We start from the raw sequence: 24,327 nt of genomic DNA, 5'->3' as shown, positions 1-24,327 counted from the left end.
TGTGTCTGTTTTGGTGGTGGCATCCTTGATGTTTTCCCACATAAAGAGTAATTTATTAAATGGGTGTACAGGTTTTTGAGTACTTCTATAACAATTTTAAATCTGCTCCTTAAGGAAAATGTCCCACAACCCAAACAAAACCTCTGTTTACATTTTGATAAATTTATGTTCAGTCCATTTTTTTCATGTGCGGACTTTTTCATGTACTTGTATTCACACTTAAGTCAGTTTTCATTGCATACTTTTTATGTATCCAGTATTACAGTAGGAGTTGTGGAGGATATAAAGATCTATGCCATAGAAGTTCATGGAAGGCAGTCAAGAAAGATTTCTTAAAGGGAAGTAGGACACGAGATGGATACCAATCGAGAAAGAGGTGGGATGGGATTTCAGGCTGGGAAGAAAGGGGGCTTAGAGTTTTTATGCAGGTTTGAGTAGTAACCAGTAGACCAAAGGTGTCATGTTCTAGAGCAGTGGGAAATAAGGTTAGAAAGACCATGGAGATTATATAGGTCACTAATTAAGTGGTACACCTACCGTTATAATTGTGGGATAAGACCTGGGGAAGAAATGCTTTCTGTCTAGGAAGGGCAGTCCAGAAGAGAGCCAGGCATGTAAAAGAATTGCATCTCACTGCAGGGAGTCTACTTCTTGTAGTGATGCAGGACAAGGAAGGAGGTAAGGAAAAACCTCATGGAAGAGGCACTCCAACTGGAGGACTACAAGAAGAAATGCATTCTTAGACAGAATAAAGCAAATAAAGGCATGGGGGCATTCACTAAACATCAGAGCTTGCTGTAAGAACAGTAGATGGGTGTTAGACCTGGAGCTGTTGTGGGGGCTGGGGTAGAGACAGGATGGATGGAGGAGAGCAGGGGACTGTGGGAAAATGAGATTGGAGATAGCGTAAATCAGGAAGAGCTCTCTCTATAGGCTATGCTGAGGCATCTGAACTTCATTTTGTTGGAGAACCGCATTTTTTTTACAGTTGAAGAATACATAAACATTATTAATTTTTTAAATGGCTTAAAACAACAGAAATGTATTATTTTATAATTCTGGAGGTCAGAGATCCAGAATAGGTTGCATTGGACTACAATCAAGTTGTTGGCAGGACTGCATTCCTTTCTAGAGACTCTAGGGAAGAATCATTTTCTTACCTTTTCTGGCTTCTGGAGGCCACGCACATTCCTGGGCTCATGGTCCCCTTCTTCCATCTTCAGAGCCAGCAAAGGTCCGTCAAGTCAGTTTATCACTCTGACATTTCTTGTCCCTCTCTTTGACTTTTAAGGACCCTTGTGATTACACTGGGCCCGCTCAGATAATCCAGGTTAATTTTATATTAAGATCAGCTGATTAGCAATCTAGTTCCCCTTCCCATATTCACAGGTTCCAGAGATTAGGTCATAGAACTGAGGAGTAGTGGGTTAAGGAACTTGTCTGGAGTCACACGACTAGCTGGTAGTAGGGCCAAGAACATTATTGTTATAATTCACATAATATATTTTTTAGAAGGAAATAGAATTCTTTTGTAATTTGACCTCTGAAAGACAACTTAAGAGTATGAATATTCCTCCAGGATTTTCTCTGCATATGCAGTCCCAACTGTACAACTCTTTCTCCTAAAAACAAAACAAAATTATACACGGCTTCCTGAAACTTCCTTTTTTTCTTTTTTAATGTACCTTGGATATCTCCCCTTGTAAGAATACACAGTTCTACCTCATTCCTTTTACTTGCTGCATAGGATTGTATGGATGTATTATAATTTACTTGAAGTGAAGTGAAGTTGCTCAGTCGTGTCTGACTCTTTGTGACCCCATGGAATGTAGCCCACCAGGCTCCTCTATCCATGAGATTCTCCAGCCAAGAATACTAGAGTGGGTTGCCATTACTTGACCAGTTATCTATTAATGGATGTTTGGATTATTTCTTTTTCCTCTCTACAAATAGTGCCACAGAATCTCTCTATAAATTTATAGACTTGTGTGAAACCTTCTTTATGAACTCCTAGAAGTAAGTCATGGAGAAGGCAATAGCACCCCACTCCAGTACTCTTTCCTGGAAAATCCCATGGATGGAAGAGTCTGGTAGGCTGCGGTCCATGAGGTCGCTAAGAGTCGGACACGACTGAGCAACTTCACTTTCACTTTTCACTTTCATGCATTGGAGAAGGAAATGGCAACCCACTCCAGTATTCTTGCCTGGAGAATCCCAGGGACAGGAGAGCCTGGTGGGCTGACGTCTATGGGGTCGCACAGAGTCGGACACGACTGAAGCGACTTAGCAGCAGTAGCAGCAGAAGTAAGTCAAAGGGTATACATACTTTAAATATAGTGCCAAATTTCCCTCCAAAATGTTGGCCCCATTATATACTCCCACCAGTAGGATATGAGGAGCCAGTTTATCCATATCCTTAACAAGACTGTTTTCAATGTTTACCAATTTAAGTAGTGAAATGTAAAAATGTCAAGAGCTGCATTAGGCATTGCTGACAAAATGGAGGCACGGCCCCAACCCCCTCTCCTTGTCCCACAGGCACAGTCCCAGGATGAAAGAGTTAGGTCTTGTGATTCTGACTTGTTCTTTCCTTTCTTCAGTTGAGTTGGCTGGAAAGAATGTTAAGGTGCTTATTGTTCTTGAGAGGAGCATGAGAAGGCACAAAGCCTTCTGCAGTTGTGCCCAGAGAATAATCCATAAAGTTAACCATTGACATTTGTTCAAGGATCTTTACAAAGAACATTCCAGGATGAGCAGTTAGGCCACAGCTTGAGGCCATGGGAAGGATTGTTACCTGAGACCTGTTTGTGAGGGATATGTTTGTGGCAAAGAAAGTTTGCTGAGTTTAGGGTTTAGGAATAGTTAAGAATAGTTAGAAGCTAAAAGCTTAAGGAATGTTGTAGTGTTAGCATATTTTACTATAGCTTGTAGGGATTAGGAATTTTAGAGTTATTAATAGCTAGAAGCCTTTTTAGGAGATGGTGAGCTTAGGATACTAGGGGCAAGCAGGATTTACAAAGATAAGAAATAAACTGAGGAATGTGGTATGCAGCCCAGACATAAGCATGAGTTACAATGTAATCACAAGTAAACACAATTCTGAGAGAATCGCTGAAGCAGGAACTCTGTTTGAAGGGCAACAATGAGATAATAAATCTGGGTGAGGGGGAACTGAAAATGTCAAACCTTTGACCTAATGCTTTTGTCAAAGTATAAAAGAGAACCTGAAGCTTGAAATAAACATGCAGTCCCGCACCTTGAATCAGAGGCTGCATCATTCTCCACCGACACTGCTCATCTCTTCAGGCTGATTCCCTGTCTGCTGGAGCTGGACTCCGGCATTAAAAAAAAAAAAAAAAAAATTTGGTTATGATTAAATGTAATTGTCATTTTTATTTCTTATGTTAGTCACCTATTTGTATCCGATGTCTGTTTTTTTTTTTAGTGCTTTTGTAAAAGCTCATTGTATATTAAGGATATTAACTGTATCTCATACATATTGTAAATATTTTCCCCAGTTCATGGAGAGATTTAAAGTAGAATAATATTAGACTTGTGCCTGAGAAACTCTGGCAACAGCTTAAGTGTTAGTATAAAGCATTCAGACTTTATTATGAGAACCGTAAGGACATATTGAAATTTTATTTATAGGAATGCCATGAGTGCTGTACTTCAGGAAGATAGTATTGTCTGTTGTATCTACCACACGTTCCAAAAAGGGAAGAGAAGCTGTTGCAGTAATTTAAGCATGAATGGTGACAATAGACATGGCAAGTGAATAGTGAATTTGAGAAATGCAATGAAGAAAGAATCAAGAGGTTTCCGTGTTGAAGACAAACAGTGAAGGGTTGGGGTGGAGTCAGCAGCACCAAGGATTTGAGCTCAGGCGATTAAGAAGATGCTGCTGAAAGAAATGAGGAGTCAGGAAAGGAAGGTGGGTAGGGGAGATAATTTGTTTGGCATAGATGAACTGCTGCTAAGTCACTTCAGTCGCGTCCGACTCTGTGTGACCCCATAGACGGCAGCCCATCAGGCTCCCCCGTCCCTAGGATTCTCTAGGCAAGAACACTGGAGTGGGTTGCCATTTCCTTCTCCAATACATGAAAGTGAAAAGTGACAGTGAAATCGCCCTTAGTGACCCCATGGACTACAGCCTACCAGGCTCCTCCATCCATGGGATCCTCCAGGCAAGAGTACTGGAGTGGGGTGCCATTGCCTTCTCCATAGATGAACTGAGCTTGTGGGTATTCAAGTGGAAATGTCTGTTAGGCAGTCAGGATACTGGACTGGAACTCCAATATCCTGGAATTCATTGGAGGCAGAGAGGCTGGCAGCAGTTGGTAGAATCATGTCTGTACTGGGTGTGGTCAGAATACAGTACTCCTAGGAATGGTTAGGAGATAGTAGAGAATGAGCGATAGCACCTTGGACATGTTATTGTTGTTCAGTCACTAAGTCATGTCCAGCTCTTTGCGACCTAATGGACTGCAGCACGCCAGGTTTCCCTGTCCTCCACTATCTCCAGGAGTTTGCTCAAATTCATGTCCATTGAGTTGGTGATACTATCTAACCGTCTCATCCTCTGCCGCCCTCTCCTCCTTTTGCTTTCAATCTTTTCCAGCATCAGGGTCTTTTCCAATGAGTTGGCTCTTCACATCAGGTGGTCAAAGTATGGACATACCTCTTTGGACATTCATGGAGGTAAAAGATGACTGTCATCACTTCTGTCACCTTTTCTGCATGTGTAGCTGTGGGCACTTTTTCTTTACTCTCCTCCCAAGGATTGTTATGTTCCAGTGGAGGCATAAACCAGCTGTTGGATTTGGTTTTTTCTCTTCAGTGAAGACAGTGTAATCCATTCTACCTCCTACAGTGCTTCATAGTGTTCAACCTGCTTTCACAAGGGAGCTCCTTTTGTTACTATTGTTATACCAATCTCATGAAGGAGGGAAGGACCAACATAATTATCCCCATTTTACGGATGAAGAAGCAGAGGCACAAGAATTTAAAATTTGCTGAAGATCACCTAGGTAGTAAACCGCAGTGCTCAGGGCCAGTATTCTTCATCACAAGTTCAGTGCTCTTTTTGTTATACTTTGGGGCTTCCCCGTTCAGCAATGTTCACTTAACAGTGTTTGCTGGCAGTTTGGATGGACAAGGCTGTGTTATCTTTCATGTTACAAGTGCAAGTTTTCTATGGATTTTACTGTTGTTAAGCAAAACAGCAAGTGTTAGTGTTGGGGTTTTTTCCTTCAATCTGATGTCAAGTTGTACATCCTATTTGTCTTAGTAACAGAAACCCACCTAAACTAAGCTCTTAATATTCTTTTATTTATTTTTGGCTGTTTTGGGTCTTCCTTGCTTCGTGGGCTTTTCTCTAGTCGCGGCAAGTGGGGGGTGCTCTTCCTTGTTGTGTGCAGGCTTTTCATTGCTCTTGTTGTGGCACATGGCTCTAGAGCGCAAGGGTTTCAGTAGCTGCAGTGTGTGGTTCCCCGGGTTCTAGAGCACAGGCTTAGCAGTAGTGGCGCACAGGCTTAGTTGTTCCATGGTATGTGGGATTTTTCCAGACCAGGGATTGAATCCATGTCTCCTGCACTGGTAGGTGGATTCTTTACCATTTAGTCACCAAGGAAGCCCCAGCTCTTAACATTCTTAGGAATAGAAAGGAAGATGGAAGTCTGGAGCAGAAGAAATATACACTTGAGAAAATAAGAAATGTACACTTGAGAAAATGAATTAGAAAGTTTAAATTGACTTTGGCCCATTCTTTTTCTGGCTATGACCTGAGGCAAGGAAGCATCCTTCTTAACCATGAACCTATCTCCAAGAAGGTTTTTGGCCACTGGGGTTACAAAAAGACTTACTAAATACACAGCTCCTCTATTTCACCCTTTATTATGAGTGTTGTGATGGGACAGAGAGTCAGCAGGTTGGAGGTAAAAGATTTTTTAAAAGAAGAAGAAGGAAAAAGAAAACAACTCTGGAGAATCTTTCTTTAATTTCCTGGCAGGGTCTTCAAAGACAGGTCCCTTTCTGAGCTCCTGTAGACAGTAGAAGCAGTGTCTATCTTTATTTTTCTTTTAATGGAAAATGTGGAATCTTTAATTGACGTATTTAAGAAAGAACATTTGTCATTCTGTTATGGTTGGTGTAGCATACAGCCTTACATAGTTTCTTTTTTAATTTTTTATTTTAATTGGAGGCCAATTACTTTACAATACTGTGGTGGTTTTTGCCATACATTCACATGAATCAGCCATGGGTGTACATGTGTTCCCCATCCTGACCCTCCCTTCCCACCTCCCTCCCCATCCCACCCCTCAGGGTCATCCCAGTGCACCAGCCCTGAGCACCCTGTCTCGTGCATCGAATCTGGACTGGTGATCTGTTTCATATATGATAATATACATGTTTCAATGCTATTCTTTCAAATCATCCCACCCTCACCTTCTCCATAGAGTCCAAAAGTCTATTCTTTACATCTGCGTCTCTTTTGCTGTCTCTCATATAGGGTCATCATTACCATCTTTCTAAATTCCATATATATGTATTAATATACTGTATTGGTGTTTTTCTTTCCGACTTTCTTTTCACTCTGTATAATAGGCTCCGGTTTCATCCACCTCAGAACTGATTCAAATGCATTCTTTTTAATAGCTGAGTGATATTCCATTGTGTAAATGTACCACAGCTTTCTTATCCATTCATCTGCCGATGGACATCTAGGTTGCTTCCATGCCCTAGCTATTGTAAACAGTGCTATGATGAACATTGGGGTACATGTGTCTCTTTCAATTCTGGTTTCCTCAGTGTGTATGCCCAGCAGTGGGATTGCTGGGTCATACGGCAGTTCTATTTCCAGGTTTTTAAGGAATCTCCACACTGTTCTCCGTAGTGGCTGTACTAGTTTGTATTCCCACCAACAGTGTAAAAGCGTTCCTTTTTCTCTGCACCCTCTCCAGCATTTATTGTTTGTAGACTTTTTGATAGCAGCCATTCTGACCGGTGTGAAATGGTACCTCATTGTGGTTTTGATTTGCATTTCTCTGATAATGAGTGATCTTGAGCATCTTTTCATGTGTTTGTTAGCCATCTGTATGTCTTCTTTGGACTAATGTCTATTTAGTTCTTTGGCCCATTTTTTGATTGGGTCCCTTATATTTCTGGAATTGAGCTGCAGGAGTTGCTTGTATATTTTTGAGATTAACTGTCAGTTGCTTCATTTGCTGTTATTTTCTCCCATTCTGAAGGCTGTCTTTTCATCTTGCTTATAGTTTCCTTCGTTGTGCAAAAGCTTTTAAGTTTAATTAGGTCCCATTAGTTTATTTTTCAGAGAAGGTAATGGCACCCTACACCAGTACTCTTGCCTGGACAATCCCATGGACAGAGGAGCCTGGAGGGCTGCAGTCCATGGGGTCGCTAAGAATCGGACATGACTGAGTGACTTCACTTTCACTTTCATGCATTGGAGGAGGAAATGGCAACCCACTCCAATATTCTTGCCTGGAGAATCCTAGGGACAGGGGAGCCTGGTGGGCTGCTGTCTGTGGGGTCGTACAGAGTCGGACATGACTGAAACGACTTAGCAGCAGCAGCAGCGGTTTATTTTTGCTTTTATTCCCATAACTCTGGGAGGTGGGTCATAGAGGATCCTGCTATGATTTACGTCAGAGAGTGTTTTGCCTATGTTTTCCTCTAGGAGTTTTATAGTTTCTGGTCTTACATTTAGATCTTTAATCCATTTTGAGTTTATTTTTGTGTATGGTGTTAGAAAGTGTTCTAGTTTCATTCTTTTACAAGTAGTTGAGCAGTTTTCCCAGCACCACTTGTTAAAGAGATTGTCTTTTCTCCATTGTATATTCTTGCCTTCTTTGTCAAAGATAAAGTGGTATAGGTGTGTGGATTTATCTCTGGGCTTCCTATTTTGTTTCATTGATCTATGTTTCTATCTTTGTGCCAGTACCATACTGTCTTGATGACTGTTGCTTTGTAGTATAGCCTGAAGTCAGGCAGGTTGATTCCTCCAGGCCCATTCTTCTTTCTCAAGATTGCTTTGGCTATTCAAGTTTTTTTTTTGTATTTCCATAGAAATTGTGAAATTATTCGTTCTAATTCTCTGAAAAACACCATTGGTAGCTTGATAGGGATTGCATTGAATCTACAGATTGTTTTGGGTAGTATACTCATTTTCACTATATTGATTCTTCCAATCCATGAACAGGGTATATTTCTCCATCTATTTGTGTCATCTTTGATTTCTTTCATCAGTGTTTTCTAGTTTTCTATATATAGGTCTTTTGCTTCTTTAGGGAGATTTATTCCTAAGTATTTTATTCTTTTCATTGCAATGGTGAATGGAATTATTCCTTAATTTCTCTATTTTCTCATTGTTAGTGTGTAGGAATGCAAGGGATTTCTGTGTGTTAATTTTATATCCTGAAACTTTACTATATTCACTGATTAGCTGTAGTAATTTTCTGGTAGAGTCTTTAGGGTTTTCTATGTAGAGGATCATGTCATTTGCAAACAGTGAGAGTTTTACTTCTTTTCCAATCTGGATTCCTTTTGTTTCTTTTTCTTCTCTGATTGCTGTGGCTAAAACTTCCAAAACTATGTTGAAGCAGTGTCTATCTTTAAACCTGGCTGGCTGATTTTCACGCAGCCATAGAACTGGAAGTGCCCGGCATGGAGTAAGTGCTCAAAAATTTTTACAAAGTTCCCAGAAACTATAGCATAGCCTTGAAGGAACTGGGTCGTTGTTAGGGGTAGAAAAGAATTATCAGACTCACTGCCCCCACACTGTTACTTCTTACTGTCTTTAACATATGCAGGGGAGAAGGAAAAGGCTAATTCTCAAAATGTAACTAAAATCATAGGGGAAATTAAGCACTTTGGGTTCCCAAAGCCATTAAATCTCATTTCCTGGGAGAAAGAATAACTGTCTTTTCTGTCTCCTGTGCCTGTTTCATTTTCACAGTTTCAGTGCATCTAAGATCTAACATGTCAGATGATCAGTGTCTTTCTTCAGTTTCCTACAGAGTGGCTGTGCTTGAGACAGGTGTCCAGGAGAGATTGTGTGGGGATGCACTGGAGGGATCTGACCTTGGAGGTTGCATTTCAGATTCTCCTGATGGCTAGGGAGACAGTTCTAGGGGTCTTGTAGGCATAACTCTGTACTTACTCACTAAAAAGTAAACTAGAAGTTCAAGTCTTCTTTCCTTCCTGAGAGACAGTGTTTGTTGAAATACTGAGTGAAGGGACTTCCCTGCTGATCCAGTGGTGAAGACTCCCCACTTCCACTGCAGGGGGAACAGGTTTGATCCCTGGTTGGGTAACTAAGATCCCATGTGCCACACAGTGTGGCCAAAAGAACAAAAAGAATAGTACCTGGAACAAATGAAAAGAGTATCCAGTGTTTTAAAAAAGAGAGAAAAAAAAAAGAAATACTGAGTGAATAAACAAGCAAACAGAAGCTATTTGCTGAAGCTAAGGAGAGAGAGAGGATATGGCCCTCACTTTGGAAGAGGAATAGCCTTCAGTGGCCATCTGTACATAGGCCTGGAAGTAAACTACAGTGCCAAGGCCCAGAAGACCTGTTCTGAACTTTCCAGTTGCCTGGATATGTAGACTGGTCAGTTCCTTTCATTGCCTAATAAATGAATAACAAGAATTCCTCTGCCTCATCTCACAATAACAAATAATGGTATTTGCTAAATAACAGCAATCTGACCTAATAAAAGAGCTTCCAAGAAAGTCACCTGTGACTGCACCACGCCAGCCTCTGCACTGGCATTGTGACAATAATGGATGACAATACTTAGTGAAAACATATTTGGACATCCACTAAGACCACCACCAGGAAAAAAAAAAAACTATCAAAAAACACCAAAACAAGGGTTTCCCTGGTGTCTCAGTGGTAAATAATCCACCTGCCAATGCAGGAGACATGAATTCGATTCCTGATCCAGGAAGAGCCCACATCCTGCGAAGCAACTAGCCTGTGTGCCGCAACTATTAAGCCTGTACTGTAGAGCCAGGGAACAACAGCTAATAAGCCCATGTGCTGCAACCACTGAAACCCACATACCCTAGAACCCGTGCTCTGCAGCAAGAGAAGCCATCACAATGAGAAGCCCTTGCTCTGCAACTAGAGAAAAGCCTGTGCAGCAATGAAGACCCAGCGCAGCCAAAAGTAAATAAATTATAAAACCAAAAAAAGTGTTGGCAAGATACGGAGAAACCGGAACCCTTGTGCACTGTTGGTGGGAACGTTAAATAGTGCACCTGCTATGGAAAATAGAATGGAGATTCCTCAAAAAAATTACAAATAGAATTACTGTATGAGCTAGGATTTCCACTTCTGGGTATATACTCCCAAAAACTGAAAGCAGGTACTGGAAGAGCTATTTATATATTACATTCATAGCAGCAATTATTCACCATAGCCACACTCTGGAAGTGACCCAAGTGTCCACTGACAGAGGAACGGATAAACAAAATGTGGTATATACATACAATGACATAGTATTCAGTCTTTAAAAGGCAGAAAATTTTTATACATGCTTCATGATTGAACCTGGAGGGACATTATGCTAAGTGAAATAAACCAATCACAAAAGGATAAATACTATATGATTCCACTTATGTGAGGTTCCTTGCAGTAGTCAAATTCATGAAGACCGGAAGAAGAATGGTGGGTACCAGGGCTGAGGAGAGAGGGAATGGGGATTAGTGTTTAAGTATAATGTTTAGTTGAAAATATTCTGGAGATGTGAATGTACTTAATGGTATGCTTTCTTTTTTAACTACCAACAACATTCAGGGGGGAAAGGGTGGCATGACATGGAAGAGAAAATATAACTTGTTTAACGCTTTACTGGCGGACTGTGCTATTCTTTTCCCTTAGGGAAGCCAGAGTTTACAAGAGGAGACATTCAGGAGGCAACAGTAAAGGTTTGGTTTGTTTGTTTATGGACTGTGGCTTCAGTTGGTTATTAACAGGCTGCCTGTGACAGGGATTGAAGTCTATTTTACAATGGTCTTGGCCTTTCCCATAAGGATCCTGAGCTCTACTTCTGAGAGTCCTATGCTTCCAACAAATGTGCATAGATTTAAATGGAACGATCTGAGTTACCCTCAGTTATTTGACTTAAGTCTTGAGCCCGCCCCTTCCCCATCCCCACCAAGGAATTAGGAATATGAATTTACTAATAACAAATACTTACATTCCGCTTACTGTTCCAGAGACTGTCCTAAAGCCTTTTAATATATCAACTCATTTAACCCTAAGAATCCTACGAATTCAGTACTACTGTTGCCCATTTTACGTATGAGAAAACTGAGGCACAGAGGGGTAAAGCTATACACCTGTTAAATGGTGGACCTGAGGTTCAAACAGAAAAACCTTCTGGCCCAGCACTCTTGCTCCTAATTTTTAGGCCCCTAAGGTCCACCACTGGGACGTTAATGACCCTGAAGTGATCTTAAGGTCCTGAATGGAGAATGGAAATTGGTGGTGAAGTTATTCCTTGACTGAGAGCCTGCCTCCCTGCTCCAGCAATTGCGGGGCTCCTGAGGTCTAACGGTGAAGCAAGGCGAAGGGGCTTGTGGGTTTAAGGTCAAAATTTTTGAAGCTGTGAAGTTTCCCTCCAATTCAGAAGCAGCCCCTTGCTGACGAATCAGCTGCCTAGCCCATAGGTTTTGCTGTCAGTGGAGTTTATAGATGACCAAGACAGGCGAAATGATGTATCATTAAGCTAACATTAAATAACACCGAGCCCTTCATAAATCTTTTTTCTCAGTCGTCCTAAGGCGCGACCCAAGACGAATCTGCAACTCCGGAGTGGCAACCAGGGGGCGGGGCGAGCAGCGACCATTTTTGTTTTGCGGCCGTGCGCTCTCAGAGAATCTTGACAAACAGGACCTCACGGAGGAGGTGGGGCCTCTCCGCGGGCGGGGCGGAGCCTGGGGGACGTGATTATTCAAACGAACCAATGAGCTCCGCGCATCTGGCAGGAGCTGCCAATGACCGGTCGTTCTGGGGCGGAGCCCACAGGCCCTAGTGGGTTTGGTTGTCCGGCGGCTTTGGCGCATTTTCGGCTGGTTTGATTCATCCATTTTGAAGAGACTGGGGAGCGGGGGGCTCGTCTGGTTAAGGGGCCCTGAACCAGGGAGCGGCGGAGTTTGAGAAGCCAGCAGCTCGGGGCTCGGCGGCAGCGGCCTCCTCGGCCGAAGTTGGGGGGGGTGGGGCGCCGAGCGCGCGGGGTGGGGGGGGTCCTGGTCTTTGGCTCCTCGACTCGGTCCTGTTTCGACAGCGAACATGTCTCGGCCTGTCAGGTCAGTGCGGAGTCCGAGGCCTGGAACGGGCTGGAGGGGGCTGGGGTGAGTGGTGAGGGAGCGGGGGGCGGGGGGGTGCCGAGGCTCAGCGCCGGCCTTCTCCTCGCCGCGCGCGGCCTCCTCCCTTTCGGGCCCCGCGCGCGCCACTGAGCGCGGGGGCCCTGGCTGGCGCGCGGGGCTGCGCGGGGGCGGCGGCCGCGCGCCCGAGCGCGGGCTCCTCCCCGCCCCGCGCCGCTGCAGGGCCCGGGGCCGCGTTGCTGCCTCCCCCACTCGCCGCACTGGGGCGGGCCGGAGGGGGAGGGGTGTGAAGTCGGCGCCCCCGCGCAGGCCCCACCTCCTTGGGGCCAGCCCCGCGGGCTTGGTGGCTTGGCCCGGCCTCATTGGGGGTTGGGGCAGAGACACCGTGCAGCGCCTGCCCCGCGCGGCCCGCGTGGGGGTGGGGGGAGGCGGCCCGTTCTCTCTGGCGGACGGGGGTGCTCCCTGCCGGGCGGGGGTGCTCCCTGCCGGGCGGGAGGGGCCGTGCTGCCGTGGGGCCCCGCCTCCGTCCTCCGGGGTCTCTGCAGGGCCCCGCCTCCCGGATCGGGGCTGGGCGTGGGCGGGACGCGTTCTTTTCCCCTCCGGCCGGAGGAAGAGTTCGGGGCTGGGCCCTGGCGCGGACTGCGGCCTCTGCCCCGCCTGGGGGGGTTTCTGAACGGGATAACCCCCCGCACTTCGCATCACGAGTTCGCTCCCGGCCCCCGCTTAGACATGCCCTTCCCTTGGAATCGTCCCTGCTCAGGGAGGTGCGGGTCAACTTGCACGGCCCAAATCCCGAGTGCTCGTCCTTCCCGCTACCCGGCTCTCTTCTCACGTGGCCGAACACGTTCGAGTGTGTTAGTAATCTTTTTACCCCCCGAGTAACTAATAATAAACGGGCTAGGGTCGGGCAGTCGTTGGACTTCATTCTGAGACTGTCAACAAGTTTGCCGTTCCCCAGCGCCCAGTGGAATCGCCCTCTGCCGTCCTGGCTATTGTATGGAATGTGCCATTTATGGAGGGGTGTGGCTTAATCCAGTCTGGTGCGGCCTTAAGAAGGAGCGCTGTTGCTAATAAATGTTATTTTTAACATAATGTCCTTGAGGCTGTCAATGTAAGGATTGGCTACTTGGCGTAGTGTTTTCTGGATAAATAGGTTTCGTTTTTAGGTATTTTAACAGTTTTTTCCCCCTTCTCCATTCCAAGTTTTGTGAGAAACGGAAGTATTTTGACCTAAAGCTGTAAAGGGGGGTTTGGAACCCCGGAAAGGGTTTTAAAATGTTGCACACCGTTCTGTCTCCAGACTAGACTGTCCGCTCCAACTGGTGGTGGGCTGGGACTGCATACTCCTGCGCTCCGGGTGGGCGTGAGGAGAGTGCTCACTACCTACCTGACAGCCTTTCTGCTTAATTTCAACCCACATCTCTGATACCTTACCATCGCCACCGGGAAGAGTTCTGCCTGCATTTTGGCACGGAGTCTGAATCGATATTTCAAATTATAGTATGCATACTTTTTTGCATAATAATTAACCGGTGTATCCGGTCAATTTTCGTAGAGTATTTTCTTTAGGATCAGAACAAATAAGACAATTATCATAATAAAGATTTGTTTCACCTGGATTGGATCTTCTGTCTTCTGGAAGTAAATTACTGCGTGATGAAAATGGATTTGTTTTTCTCTACCTTCTAACCGCAGTTAACTAGGTTTTGATGACTTTTCACTGTTGTAACTTAACTCCTCTGCCTGATTTTGTGCCCCCAGATTTACATGTTGGGACAGGAACATTTTTTTATCTCTTGAAAACTTTGGGTTTTTTTTTAGTATCACCAGGTGGGAATAAATACATTAAGCACGTTCTAATGCGTTTTTTTGTAGGCATTGGGATTTGTGCACAACTTTTTTCTTAGTATGTTAAAAGTAATTTTTTTAAGTGTTTATTTGCCCCTAATTGAAGAATGAAGTTAAATATATTGTAGACTTTTTTGAGTCACTTTCAAATTATTAATTTCAAACAACTTGGTTTCTGATTATATATTTAGTGATGAAGTCTCTTTGTAACTGTCTTTTAAGTCTTTTACATACTCTTGATCAATAATAAAGCAGAAATAATTAAACTTGAGTTTGGTGGTTTGTTAAATTTGCAATAAAAAAAGTTCTGTCTTAGGGAAGTGCTTTTATTTCAAGGTGTAATTGAATCTGTTTACTCGAGGGAATGTAACCAAAAATTACAGATGTTGACCTGGTATCAGAATGATCAACCTCGTTTAAAAACAAACCAAAAACCAAAAAAAGCACGTGTTGGCTAAGTGTCTCTGCAGCTTCTTTGGGGATATGTTTCTGTTCTTAGGCTTGTATATAATTTTGAGGGTTTTCTGGTTTACGTTTTTACTCTATTTTAATGTTAACCTAAGCATTTAAAGAAGATTTAGAAATGTACTAATGGCTGCTTGACACCAGTTTCCAAATGAGTGGAATTGATCAGCTACTGCAGGATTTTCCATAGATGTGTGCGCTACACATATCTAAGTAGTTCAGGCTGTATTGCTCTCTTCACCTTTTATAGTACATAACTCACATATAAATGAGAGCTCAAATATTTTAGGCCTTGCATTCGAGTTTATAGCATAAAATTAAGTCTTTGAGCCAGAAAGAAATTTAGGCAAATTCATCTTGCAAGTGACTTTATGTGGGGACCTGGACAAGTGAAGTGCCTTGCGTCATCCGCTAATACATGCCAATATTGGGCCTAGAACCTAGATTTCTTAATTTCCAGACCTGCTTACCCTCATCCTCCCCCTTTCCACATAAATGCGCTCTACCTTCTACCAGATAAGAATTGATGTTACTTGAATGTATGATACTTTGAACTTTTGTTTTTATGATTCTTAACCTTTGGGGTAGGGACTAAAAATGCTACTACTTGTAAAAGATGAAAAAGAAAGCTCAGAGATGTACTGACTTGCCCAGACTAGAAAGTGGGTTTTTTGAAATTCAGCTTGGTGTATTCGCCAGAGATCCTCTCTTATTGAAAATACTCCCAAGTCACTCAGATCAATCTGTTTCTCCTTTCTTCATCTTGTAAGTGTTATCATGCCTCTTTTGTTTAGTACTTGAGATTGCAAAGAACCTTTAACATTGAAAGTTTAGATGTGAAAGCATAGGCTCTTACAGATTGATAAAAATATTTTTGGTCTTGTTTATACTTCTGTTGAGAATTAACAGCTTTTCCAAGATTTCAAATTGCTTTATTTTTAAAGAGAATTTTGTTTGTAATGTGTCTGGATTTCTTATTTTTTTAAAAAAAAAGACATTCTCTCTTACAGGGAAATTAGTTTCAAAACGGCCTGTTAAAGGGAAAAACTTAGAAACCTGGAAATTTTAGGTAGTTTGGATTTTGGGACCAAGTGTACACTGTGCTAAGTCGACTGTGACTCTAGCTGGCCGAGCTCCTCTGTCCAAGGGATTCTCCAGGCAAGAATACAGGAGTAGGCAGCCATTCTCTTCTCCAGGGGATCTTCCCTACCCAGGGATCAAACCCAAATCTCTAACGTCTCCTGCTGCATTGGCGAGCCGGTTATTTACCACTAGCATCACCTGGAAAGCCCCCAGGTAGACACAGGAAGATACTTAAAAGTGTCATATACTAATAAATGTGGTTTTAGATGAGCCTGGTTCCTTGTATCTCATCTTATTGTCTATGTCCAGGGTGTGTGTGTGTGCATGTGAAAGAAGTGTGATTTTTATTAACCTTGAATCTGTACATTGTTACTTACATGTCACTTTCCTCTAAAAAGAAACTTTGTAGACTTTACCTTCCAAAATATCTCACATAACTTGCAAAGCCTGAATAATGGAGGAGTTAATTTTGTAACAACACTTAAATACTCAACATTTCCCAACATATATATATTTAATGTGAAAACTATAATAAGACAACGCTGGGAATTCCCTGGTGGTCTAGTGCTTAGGACTTGATGCTTTAACTGCAATGGCCCAGGTTTGATCCCTGTTTGGGGGACTTAAGATCCTCCTGCAAGCTGTGTGGCTCAGCCAAAAAAAAAGTGTTTTAAGTTTGATTTTAGAGAAATTACCAAATAAACATTTACTAAGTATAAATACAGAATCAGGTACTCCACTAGAGGATTTCACTTTATCTTGTGTTATCCTTATCACCCTGTAATAGAACATTTTTTTAAATAACAGATGACCAAATAAGTTATAATAGTATGTTACTCAATGTCACAGAACTATCAAACAGAGCCAGTATTTGAACTGAGATTTTCTGAGTACAATACTGGCATTCATTCTGTGGTACCACTCTTTCTTTCCTAGTGTTTGGCATGAAGATGGGCAGGGGCTACTTTATCTAGTCATCTCTAATGGTGAGTGCATTCTGTATGCACTGGTGGTTAAGATTTATATAGAAAATAGTTGAGGGGAAATATATGGCCAAACTGTTTTAAATAGCGATCTGTGTTTTTTTCCCAACTCAATCTTTAACTTGCAGAGATAAGTTTTAATTAAAAGCATTTTTTAAAAAAACAACTAGAACTTCAGCTTAGTCCAGTACCATCTGTTGGAAGTGATAACTTTGCAGTCAAGGAGCTAAGGTGTAGAAATAATAATAAAGGTGGATTTAGGCTTCATGAGTCTTATTTAAGTCTCTTCCAGATTTGTATTGTATTTGATTACACACCGAATATATTACAGGTCCACAATCCTTAGTTTGAAACCATTGGAGGACTATATGTGTTTGAGAGTTCAATATTTTCAAAAGTTTTAAGCAGGTAACAAGATTTAAAAAAAAGAAAGTAACAGGGCTCCTATACTGTATGTATAATGTACCATCACCAGTCTGGGGTAGTGCTCCTATAATGAAACATTAATCGCTGGTAAAACCTAGGAATTTTCACACTAAAATTCTAAAAATCCTCTCATTTGCCCCTCATATGTTTACCACCATATACATTATGAAAAAACTTGGTTTTCAGAACTTTTTGAATTTCCAAATCATAGATGAGAGAATGGACCTTTTAACAGTGCAGTCCCTTTCTCAACCTTTAATTTTAGAAAAAATAAAAATCTTGAAACAACTCGTTAAGCAAAGTATATATATTATCCCTATTTTGTATGTGAGATAGCTGAAACTTAGATAATTACATAATTGGCCCAGTTGACCTAACCTTTAAGAGGAAGCAGAAATTCCAGTAGAAACTGTGGCCAATCCAAAGCCAGTGTGGTCTTTTCTGTGACTCACTGCCTTGGGGTATTACTGGTAGTAACACACTTTGCCATCTTTGGAGCAGTTTAGTTCATAGCAGGACTTTGGTGGACAAGACCAACTTTAGAGTGAGCTGGGGAGGGTGTGAGTGGAGAAAAGGAGAGTTTGAGGGGAAGAATAAGAGAATATGCAAAGAGGTTCATTACAGGAAAAGAACACTTGAATGTACAGGAAAACGCACTGAAGTGTGAGGCTTTTGTGGGAAGAAAATAACATGGCTTTAAGTGAATACGGTTCGTAAGTCAGGGGCATTTTTCCCCTGACCAAAATAAGTGAATGGATTCCAAAACCACCTAAAGGACACCACAGGAAATTAATGGGCTCATTTTACATATACAAATAGATGCAAGACTGCCAAACATAGCTAACTGAATCTAGTATGTATGAAAAATATCAAGTAGAATATGTCCCAGAAACAAGGGAGAAAGACCATAGCATTTGAAAAGGTTCAGCACCAATTATGAAACTCATTAGTATACTACAATTAGTAGGGAATTAAGATTAATAAATTGGAGTTGATTTAACTTGACAAAAGTTATAAATTAAGGTAAGTGGTTGAGTTTCAGTGATTGAAATCATTTAGCAATACAACTCATTAATAAGGAGAAAGTAATTTGGAATAAAGGGAGATTGGTTTTTATGTTTTTGGTCTGTTTTCCCCAGAAATATAAAAAACAAGGCCACCGTTCTGTGTAGCTCTGGGATACCGACCCAGTTAACATCCATGTGAATGGTGCTTCTCTCAAGTTGAGAGTTAATGATACACAGTCACATAGAGTTTGCAAACTTGAGTCACTTGAACTTAATGAAGTTGTTGAGTATCCTGTGAAGTGTTACTTCGTTTGCCTTTTTAAATTCTTAGCTGCAAAGGGAAATAAACATATCATTCTGGATTATGAAGTGGCTTCTTGGATTGTTGAGTCTAGAAATAGAGACTGCAATGTTGTAGACAGTAAAAGAAAACATTTGATCTAGCACATGACAACTTGATCAAACTGGGGCATCCCTTTGTTTTGTCTCAAAAAATGTATTCCGATCTAGGTTCTAGGAAGAACTGATTGTTACAGAATTGCATTGCCATATTTTAAAGTAACTAGTATCTAAATAGTCAGAGGTGTTTGAAAAACTTCAGGTTGCCAGAGTGTCTCAACTGGCTATATTTTCAGGTGCTTCTTAGTATCTTTTGAACCGTGCACCTGTACAGTTACCTGCAAAGCAAGGTGATCTTCAGGAAGATTTCATCTGTCAAGATAAAATGACCCAGAACGTGAATTTCTTAAGAAACTAAAACTTAGCTCCACTGAGTAGTAAAAATCCAGCCATCTATTCATTGGACTGGGATAATGGACTATCTTCCACAGAAGCTACAACTGGAAAGATTTATAATAATTTATAATAATATTTTGACTACTGCTTTCCCACTGAGTTCTCTAAATCAGACTGTCAAACTCTGCTGCTTGATATTGCATCATTTAGAGGGAAACATCACACTTGTCAGGAAAAGCTGTCCTTTTGATGCAGAGAACTGTCCTTGATTTACAACTTTAGAGCCTCAAATAAGGGCTTCCTGGGCACAAAATTCACATCTACCTTAACTTCTTTGCCAAAAAATAGGACCCAAGGTCCACTTCACAGTCTAAACCTGATGAAGACCCCTTTTCACACAGTCCTACTGTGCTTTGAACCCATCAAGACACTGATTCATTTAAATTTCACCTAAATTGTACCCTTCCCCAAATCCTTTTCAGTTTTCCTGTTTGGTTAGATGCTCCACACTTCTGATGTTCCATCATCTTTATTATAATGAGTCAGTAAATCTGACTTTCTTAGGCTACAGATTTGTCCCTGATAGTTGTGTTAAGACAACTGGAAGAGTCCACTGAAGTTTCCAAGACTTTGCTGCAGACAGGACTCTACTTGGTAATGTGCTCATCTGAGACCCCTTTAATCTCACCTGCTTGAGGTTTACTCTTCCTAATTGCATAGTTTTTGCACTAATGTTAGGAATGTTTTCCTATATGGAGGAACTGAATATATTTTGGGAATAAGGAGTGCCATATAACAGTTCATATTTATTCACCTGGACTGAAATAGTAGCAAGTTGATAAAAGGTTTAGAAGGGAATTGTAATAACTATCTAATATGTATCTGGCTCATCATTCAGAATGCCTTTATTCTCGTGCAGAAGTTAGAAATTTACTTTTCCCATTTGAAGAACTGAGAGCTCTTTCCTGTAACTTTTTGATTTTTTAATTTTTATTTAAAATTTTTTGCTTTATTGTTTCTTGTGACTGGTTTTGAATTCTATTTAATTGTAAAAAGCAGAATGATACAGTTAAAGCAACATTTCTTAGCCAAAAGGAACATGAAGCTCAAAGATAAGCAATTGTGAGAAATTACCCTGAATTGAATTTACATATCTCAGCTTCTATGAACTAATTTTCTTACATCCTGAGAAAATTTGGCACATGTATAGTCTTGAGAGTTACAAAATAAGAGATAAAATGTCCTAAGTTTTAAGGGGTGAGTGGGTAGTGATTGTTGATAAGCAGAAACTTTCATATTTAGCCTTGAAGGAAAGAGTGGAAACTGTCGCATCAATTTTAAGGGCTGCTCTGTGGAAGAAAGTTTAGATTTAGACCATGGTAATACCAGGAGCTAGACAAGACAATTGGTGAGTGGACTTCAGAGGCAGATCTCACCTCAATGGAAACTTCCAATATGGAGTTTTCTTCAAATTAGTAGCCATGGGAGATCATGAAGTTCCTCAGTCAAGCTCTTACAGTACATCTGTTAATAGGATAACGTGTTTTGGGTAAGATTGGGTTAGCTGTCAGGTCCAGTAATTCCAGTACCTGGTGGTATATCACCCTTCCCCCTGACCCCCACAGGCCACTAACCTTGGATAGGCTTTATGAGTGCTTAAGGAAATGGCAACCCACTCCAGTGTTCTTGCCTGGAAAATCCCAGGGACGGGGGAGCCTGGTGGGCTGCTGTCTATGGGGTTGCACAGAGTCGGACTCGACTGAAGCGACTTAGTAGTAAGCTTAAAAAAGTGATTTTCTCAAAAAGAGTTAAAAGTAGGAAGAAATGTTACACTTTTGTGGCCACGGATTATAACTGTTGCTTGTAAAAGTGAAACTACTTTGTAAATCTGTGTATTCTAAAGCAGTGGATGAGGTTCCTGTAAGAAATAGGTTTGACATTGCAATTTTGTTACACGTAAGAATACAAACACAGAAACAAGCTTCAGGCACTTGGCAGTTATTTAGGTACAATTTTCTCTGATATTTTCTATTTGCTGCTTTTTCTTTTAAAGAGCTAGTTACAGGGAATTCCCTGGCAGTCCAGTAGTTAAGGCTCAGTGCGCTCACCCCCTGGTGGGGGGGACTAAGATCCCCCACCTGTGTGGCAAAAAAAATAAAATTCTAGTTAAACATCAGTAAGGGCTTCACTTTGGAACAACGGACTGGTTCCAAATTGGGAAAGGAGTACATCAAGGCTGTATATTGTCACCTTGCTTATTTAACTTGTATGCAGAGTACATCATGCGAAGTGCCGGACTAGATGAAGCACAAGCTGGAATCAAGATTGTTGGGAGAAATAGCAATAATCTCAGATATGCAGATTACACCAACCTTATGGCAGAAAGCAAGGAGAAACCAAAGAGCCTCTTGATGAAAGAGGAGAGTGAAAAAGTTGGCTTAAAACTCAACATTTAGAAAACTAAGATCATGGCATCCTGTCCCATCACTTCATGGCAAATAGATGGGGAAACAATGAAAACAGTGACAGACTTTATTTTCTTGGGCTCCAAAATCACTGCAGATGGTGACTGCAGCCATGAAATTAAGACATTTGTTCCTTGGGAGAAAAGCTTTGACAAGCCTAGATAGCATATTAAAAAGCAGAGACATTACTTTGCCAACAGAGGTCTGTTTAGTCAAAGCTATGGTTTTTCTGATAGTCATGTATGGATGTGAGCTGGACTATAAAGAAAGCTGAGTGCAGAAGAATTGATGCTTCTGAACTGTGGTGTTGGAGAAGACTCTTGAGAGTCCCTTGGACTGCAAGGAGATCCAACCAGTCGATCTTAAAGGAAATCAGTCCTGAATGTTCATTGGAAGGACTGATGCTGAAGCTCCAATACTTTGGCCACCTGATGTGAAGAGCTGACTCATTGGAAAAGACCCTGATGCTGGGAGAGACTGAAGGTGGAAGGAGAAGGGGACGACAGGATGAGTTGGTTGGGTGACATCACCGACTCAATGAATGTAAATTTGAGCAAGCTCCAGGAGTTGGTGATGGACAGGGAGGTCCTGCGTGCTACAGTGCTTGGGGTTGCAAAGAGACACGACTGAGCTACTGAACTGACTAACTGAATGGCTTCCCAGGTGGCTCAATGGGTAAAGAACCTGCGTACAAAGCAGGAGACACGGGAGTTGTGGGTTTGATCCTTGGGTCAGGGAGATCCCCTGGAGGAGGGCATGGCAACCCACTCTAGTATTCTTGTCTGGAGACTCCCATGGACACAGGAGTCTGGCAGGCTACAGTCAACAGAGTTGCAAAGAGTTGGACCCAACTGAAGTGACTGAGCACACTCGCAGGCATCCTTCAGTAAATTGACTTCAGGACCCAATAACAGGTTGTGGCTGACAGGCTGAGAAACATTGTTCTAGATATTTACCTCTTACATGATCAGTGAAAAGAGCTGTGTTAGCTGTTTGGGGTTTCTCAAAACTCAGATAAACTGGATTCTAGAAAATGAGCTAGGTGTTTCTTCTTCCCTGCATTGACCAGAGCAGTGTGATTTCTTCAGGGTTACAAATGGAAGGATAGTCCGCTTGAATGAGCTAAACAATGTAAGTTGTTTATAAGTTCCCTCTGGTTTTCCTTGAGAAAATGATTTTGTGCTCTTTAGTGTAAAGCTTAAGGTATCAACAATTAAATGTGTGTTTCTGTTTTAAAGTTCTGCTTCCTTGCCTGGAATTTGGTGTGAACGTTGGTGACAGATTAGCATCAGATTTTGTGGTTTTAGTTGTTTTCTCATCTGTAAGGTTAAGAGGGTTAGTTGAGATCATCTCAAAGGTGTGGTAATTTTCTTCTCTGAAGTACTGTTCATTCCCTGATAGCTCAGTTGGTAAACAGCCCGCCTGCAATGTGGGAGACCTGGGTTCAACCCCTGGGTTTGGAAGATTGCCTGGAGAAGGGAACAGCTACTCATTCCAGTATTCTGGCCTTAAGAATTCCGTGGGGTCGCAAAGAGCCAGGCACGACTGAGTGACTTTCACTTCACTTGATCTTTAGAATGTTATTCAAATATTATTGACTTGGTCTTAGATGGTTGCTGCTATAAGAAAGAAATTTGGGAGGTAGACTTACCATTATTTAGTAGAAGGAAGTTGATGATCAAGAGAGAGGAAGAGAAAAAATCCTATTGCTTGAGTTAGCCATATTTGGTGCCAAAAATGGATCTTGTTCTTTGTCTAGCTTCCAACTTTACCTTTCATTTTTGCACTTTATAGCAATGCAAAAGTGAGGACTTATCTCAAAGCCCTCTGGTGGTCATCCAGGAATTGGTTCATGTGTAACCAAGTTACCTTTAGAATCTAAATATAGTGATTATATCAGCTTTTAAAATAAGAGCAGGCACATAATTGAAGTTTTTGTGTTCCTATAGTTTCTATTTTAAACATTTGTTTTCCTTACTGGGTTACAGTTCTGTTTTCTAGTGTAAATTTTTAGACTTGTTTAGATGGAACTCCATTTGATTTGAGTGATAGAAATTGATTGAACTTGAATGGTGGAATTTAAAATAGCTAGTATTGCTACTTTCTCTGCCCTAATTGGTAACTGGAAACTTTATCATAGAGTTGGAAATAATGTTAAAATACATATTTTGACGTTGCATTTTAGTGAAATGAACAACAAACTCTCGAACACAATCTTTCTAAATAATACTAGAACCAGACACCATGTTTTTAAGAGGAGTGATTTAATCATGCTGTTCAGATAAATAGTTCAAGAGCGTTGTGTAATCAGGTGGGTTCAAGATTGCAGTGGTATTCTGGAGAAAACAGGTTAGTGCTTATAAGAAATAATGGCTGCTATTTATTGGATAATTGTGTGCCTGGCACTCACGGCAACCTTGAGAGACAGGTGTTGTTATTTCTGTCTTACAGGTGAGAAAACCGAAGTTCAAAGAGGGGAAATAACTGGGAGACCCAGGATTTAAACCCAATTTTAAAATCCATGTTTTTAACTTTTATGCTGTCTTGAAATTTTTAAATTTAATTTATTTTAATTGGAGGATCGTTGCTTTACAATGTCTGTATTAGAAATTTTGTATTGTCCTCCCAGTTTGAGTTTTTGATGTTCATTTTACACTGAAAAGTTGGTTTTGGCATTTGAAAGTTGCTTCAGCGGTTACGACTCCTTGCTTTCAGTGGTATCATAACATGTTTGTAGTTTTCCTGTGTTGAAAACTAGGATAGAAAAAAATATATTGATACAAAATATGGGACTTCCTTGGTGGTCTTCCTTGCCAAAGCAGGAGGCTAGATCAAGGAACTAAGATCCCACATGCCATGCAGCATGGCCAAAAAGAGAAAAATGTACTAAATAATTTTTTGGCTGTGCCAGGTTGAACCCTGGACCACTGCAGTGAAAGTACCAAGTCCTAAGCACTGGAC

At 41.5% G+C, this 24,327-nt stretch overlaps 1 protein-coding gene across 2 annotated transcripts in view; it reads left to right on the top strand.

Annotated features, from left to right (window-relative positions):
• Positions 1 to 12,110: 12,110 nt before the first annotated feature.
• NUCKS1 (nuclear casein kinase and cyclin dependent kinase substrate 1) overlaps positions 12,111 to 24,327 on the top strand; it is a 31,953-nt gene continuing 19,736 nt past the window's right edge. The window contains exon 1 of one of the 2 annotated variants that reach the window (XM_019976251.2): positions 12,111 to 12,336. In XM_019976251.2, the coding sequence (XP_019831810.2) occupies positions 12,320 to 12,336 (17 nt within the window). In that variant the 5' untranslated portion in view covers positions 12,111 to 12,319. The remainder of the gene's footprint in view (positions 12,337 to 24,327) is intronic. The other variant, XM_019976250.2, reaches the window with a different exon arrangement.

The sequence above is a fragment of the Bos indicus genome, chromosome 16, assembly GCF_029378745.1.
Source record: "Bos indicus isolate NIAB-ARS_2022 breed Sahiwal x Tharparkar chromosome 16, NIAB-ARS_B.indTharparkar_mat_pri_1.0, whole genome shotgun sequence".
Classification (NCBI taxonomy): Eukaryota; Metazoa; Chordata; class Mammalia; order Artiodactyla; family Bovidae; genus Bos; species Bos indicus.
This window is presented reverse-complemented; position numbering and strand designations above follow the sequence as displayed.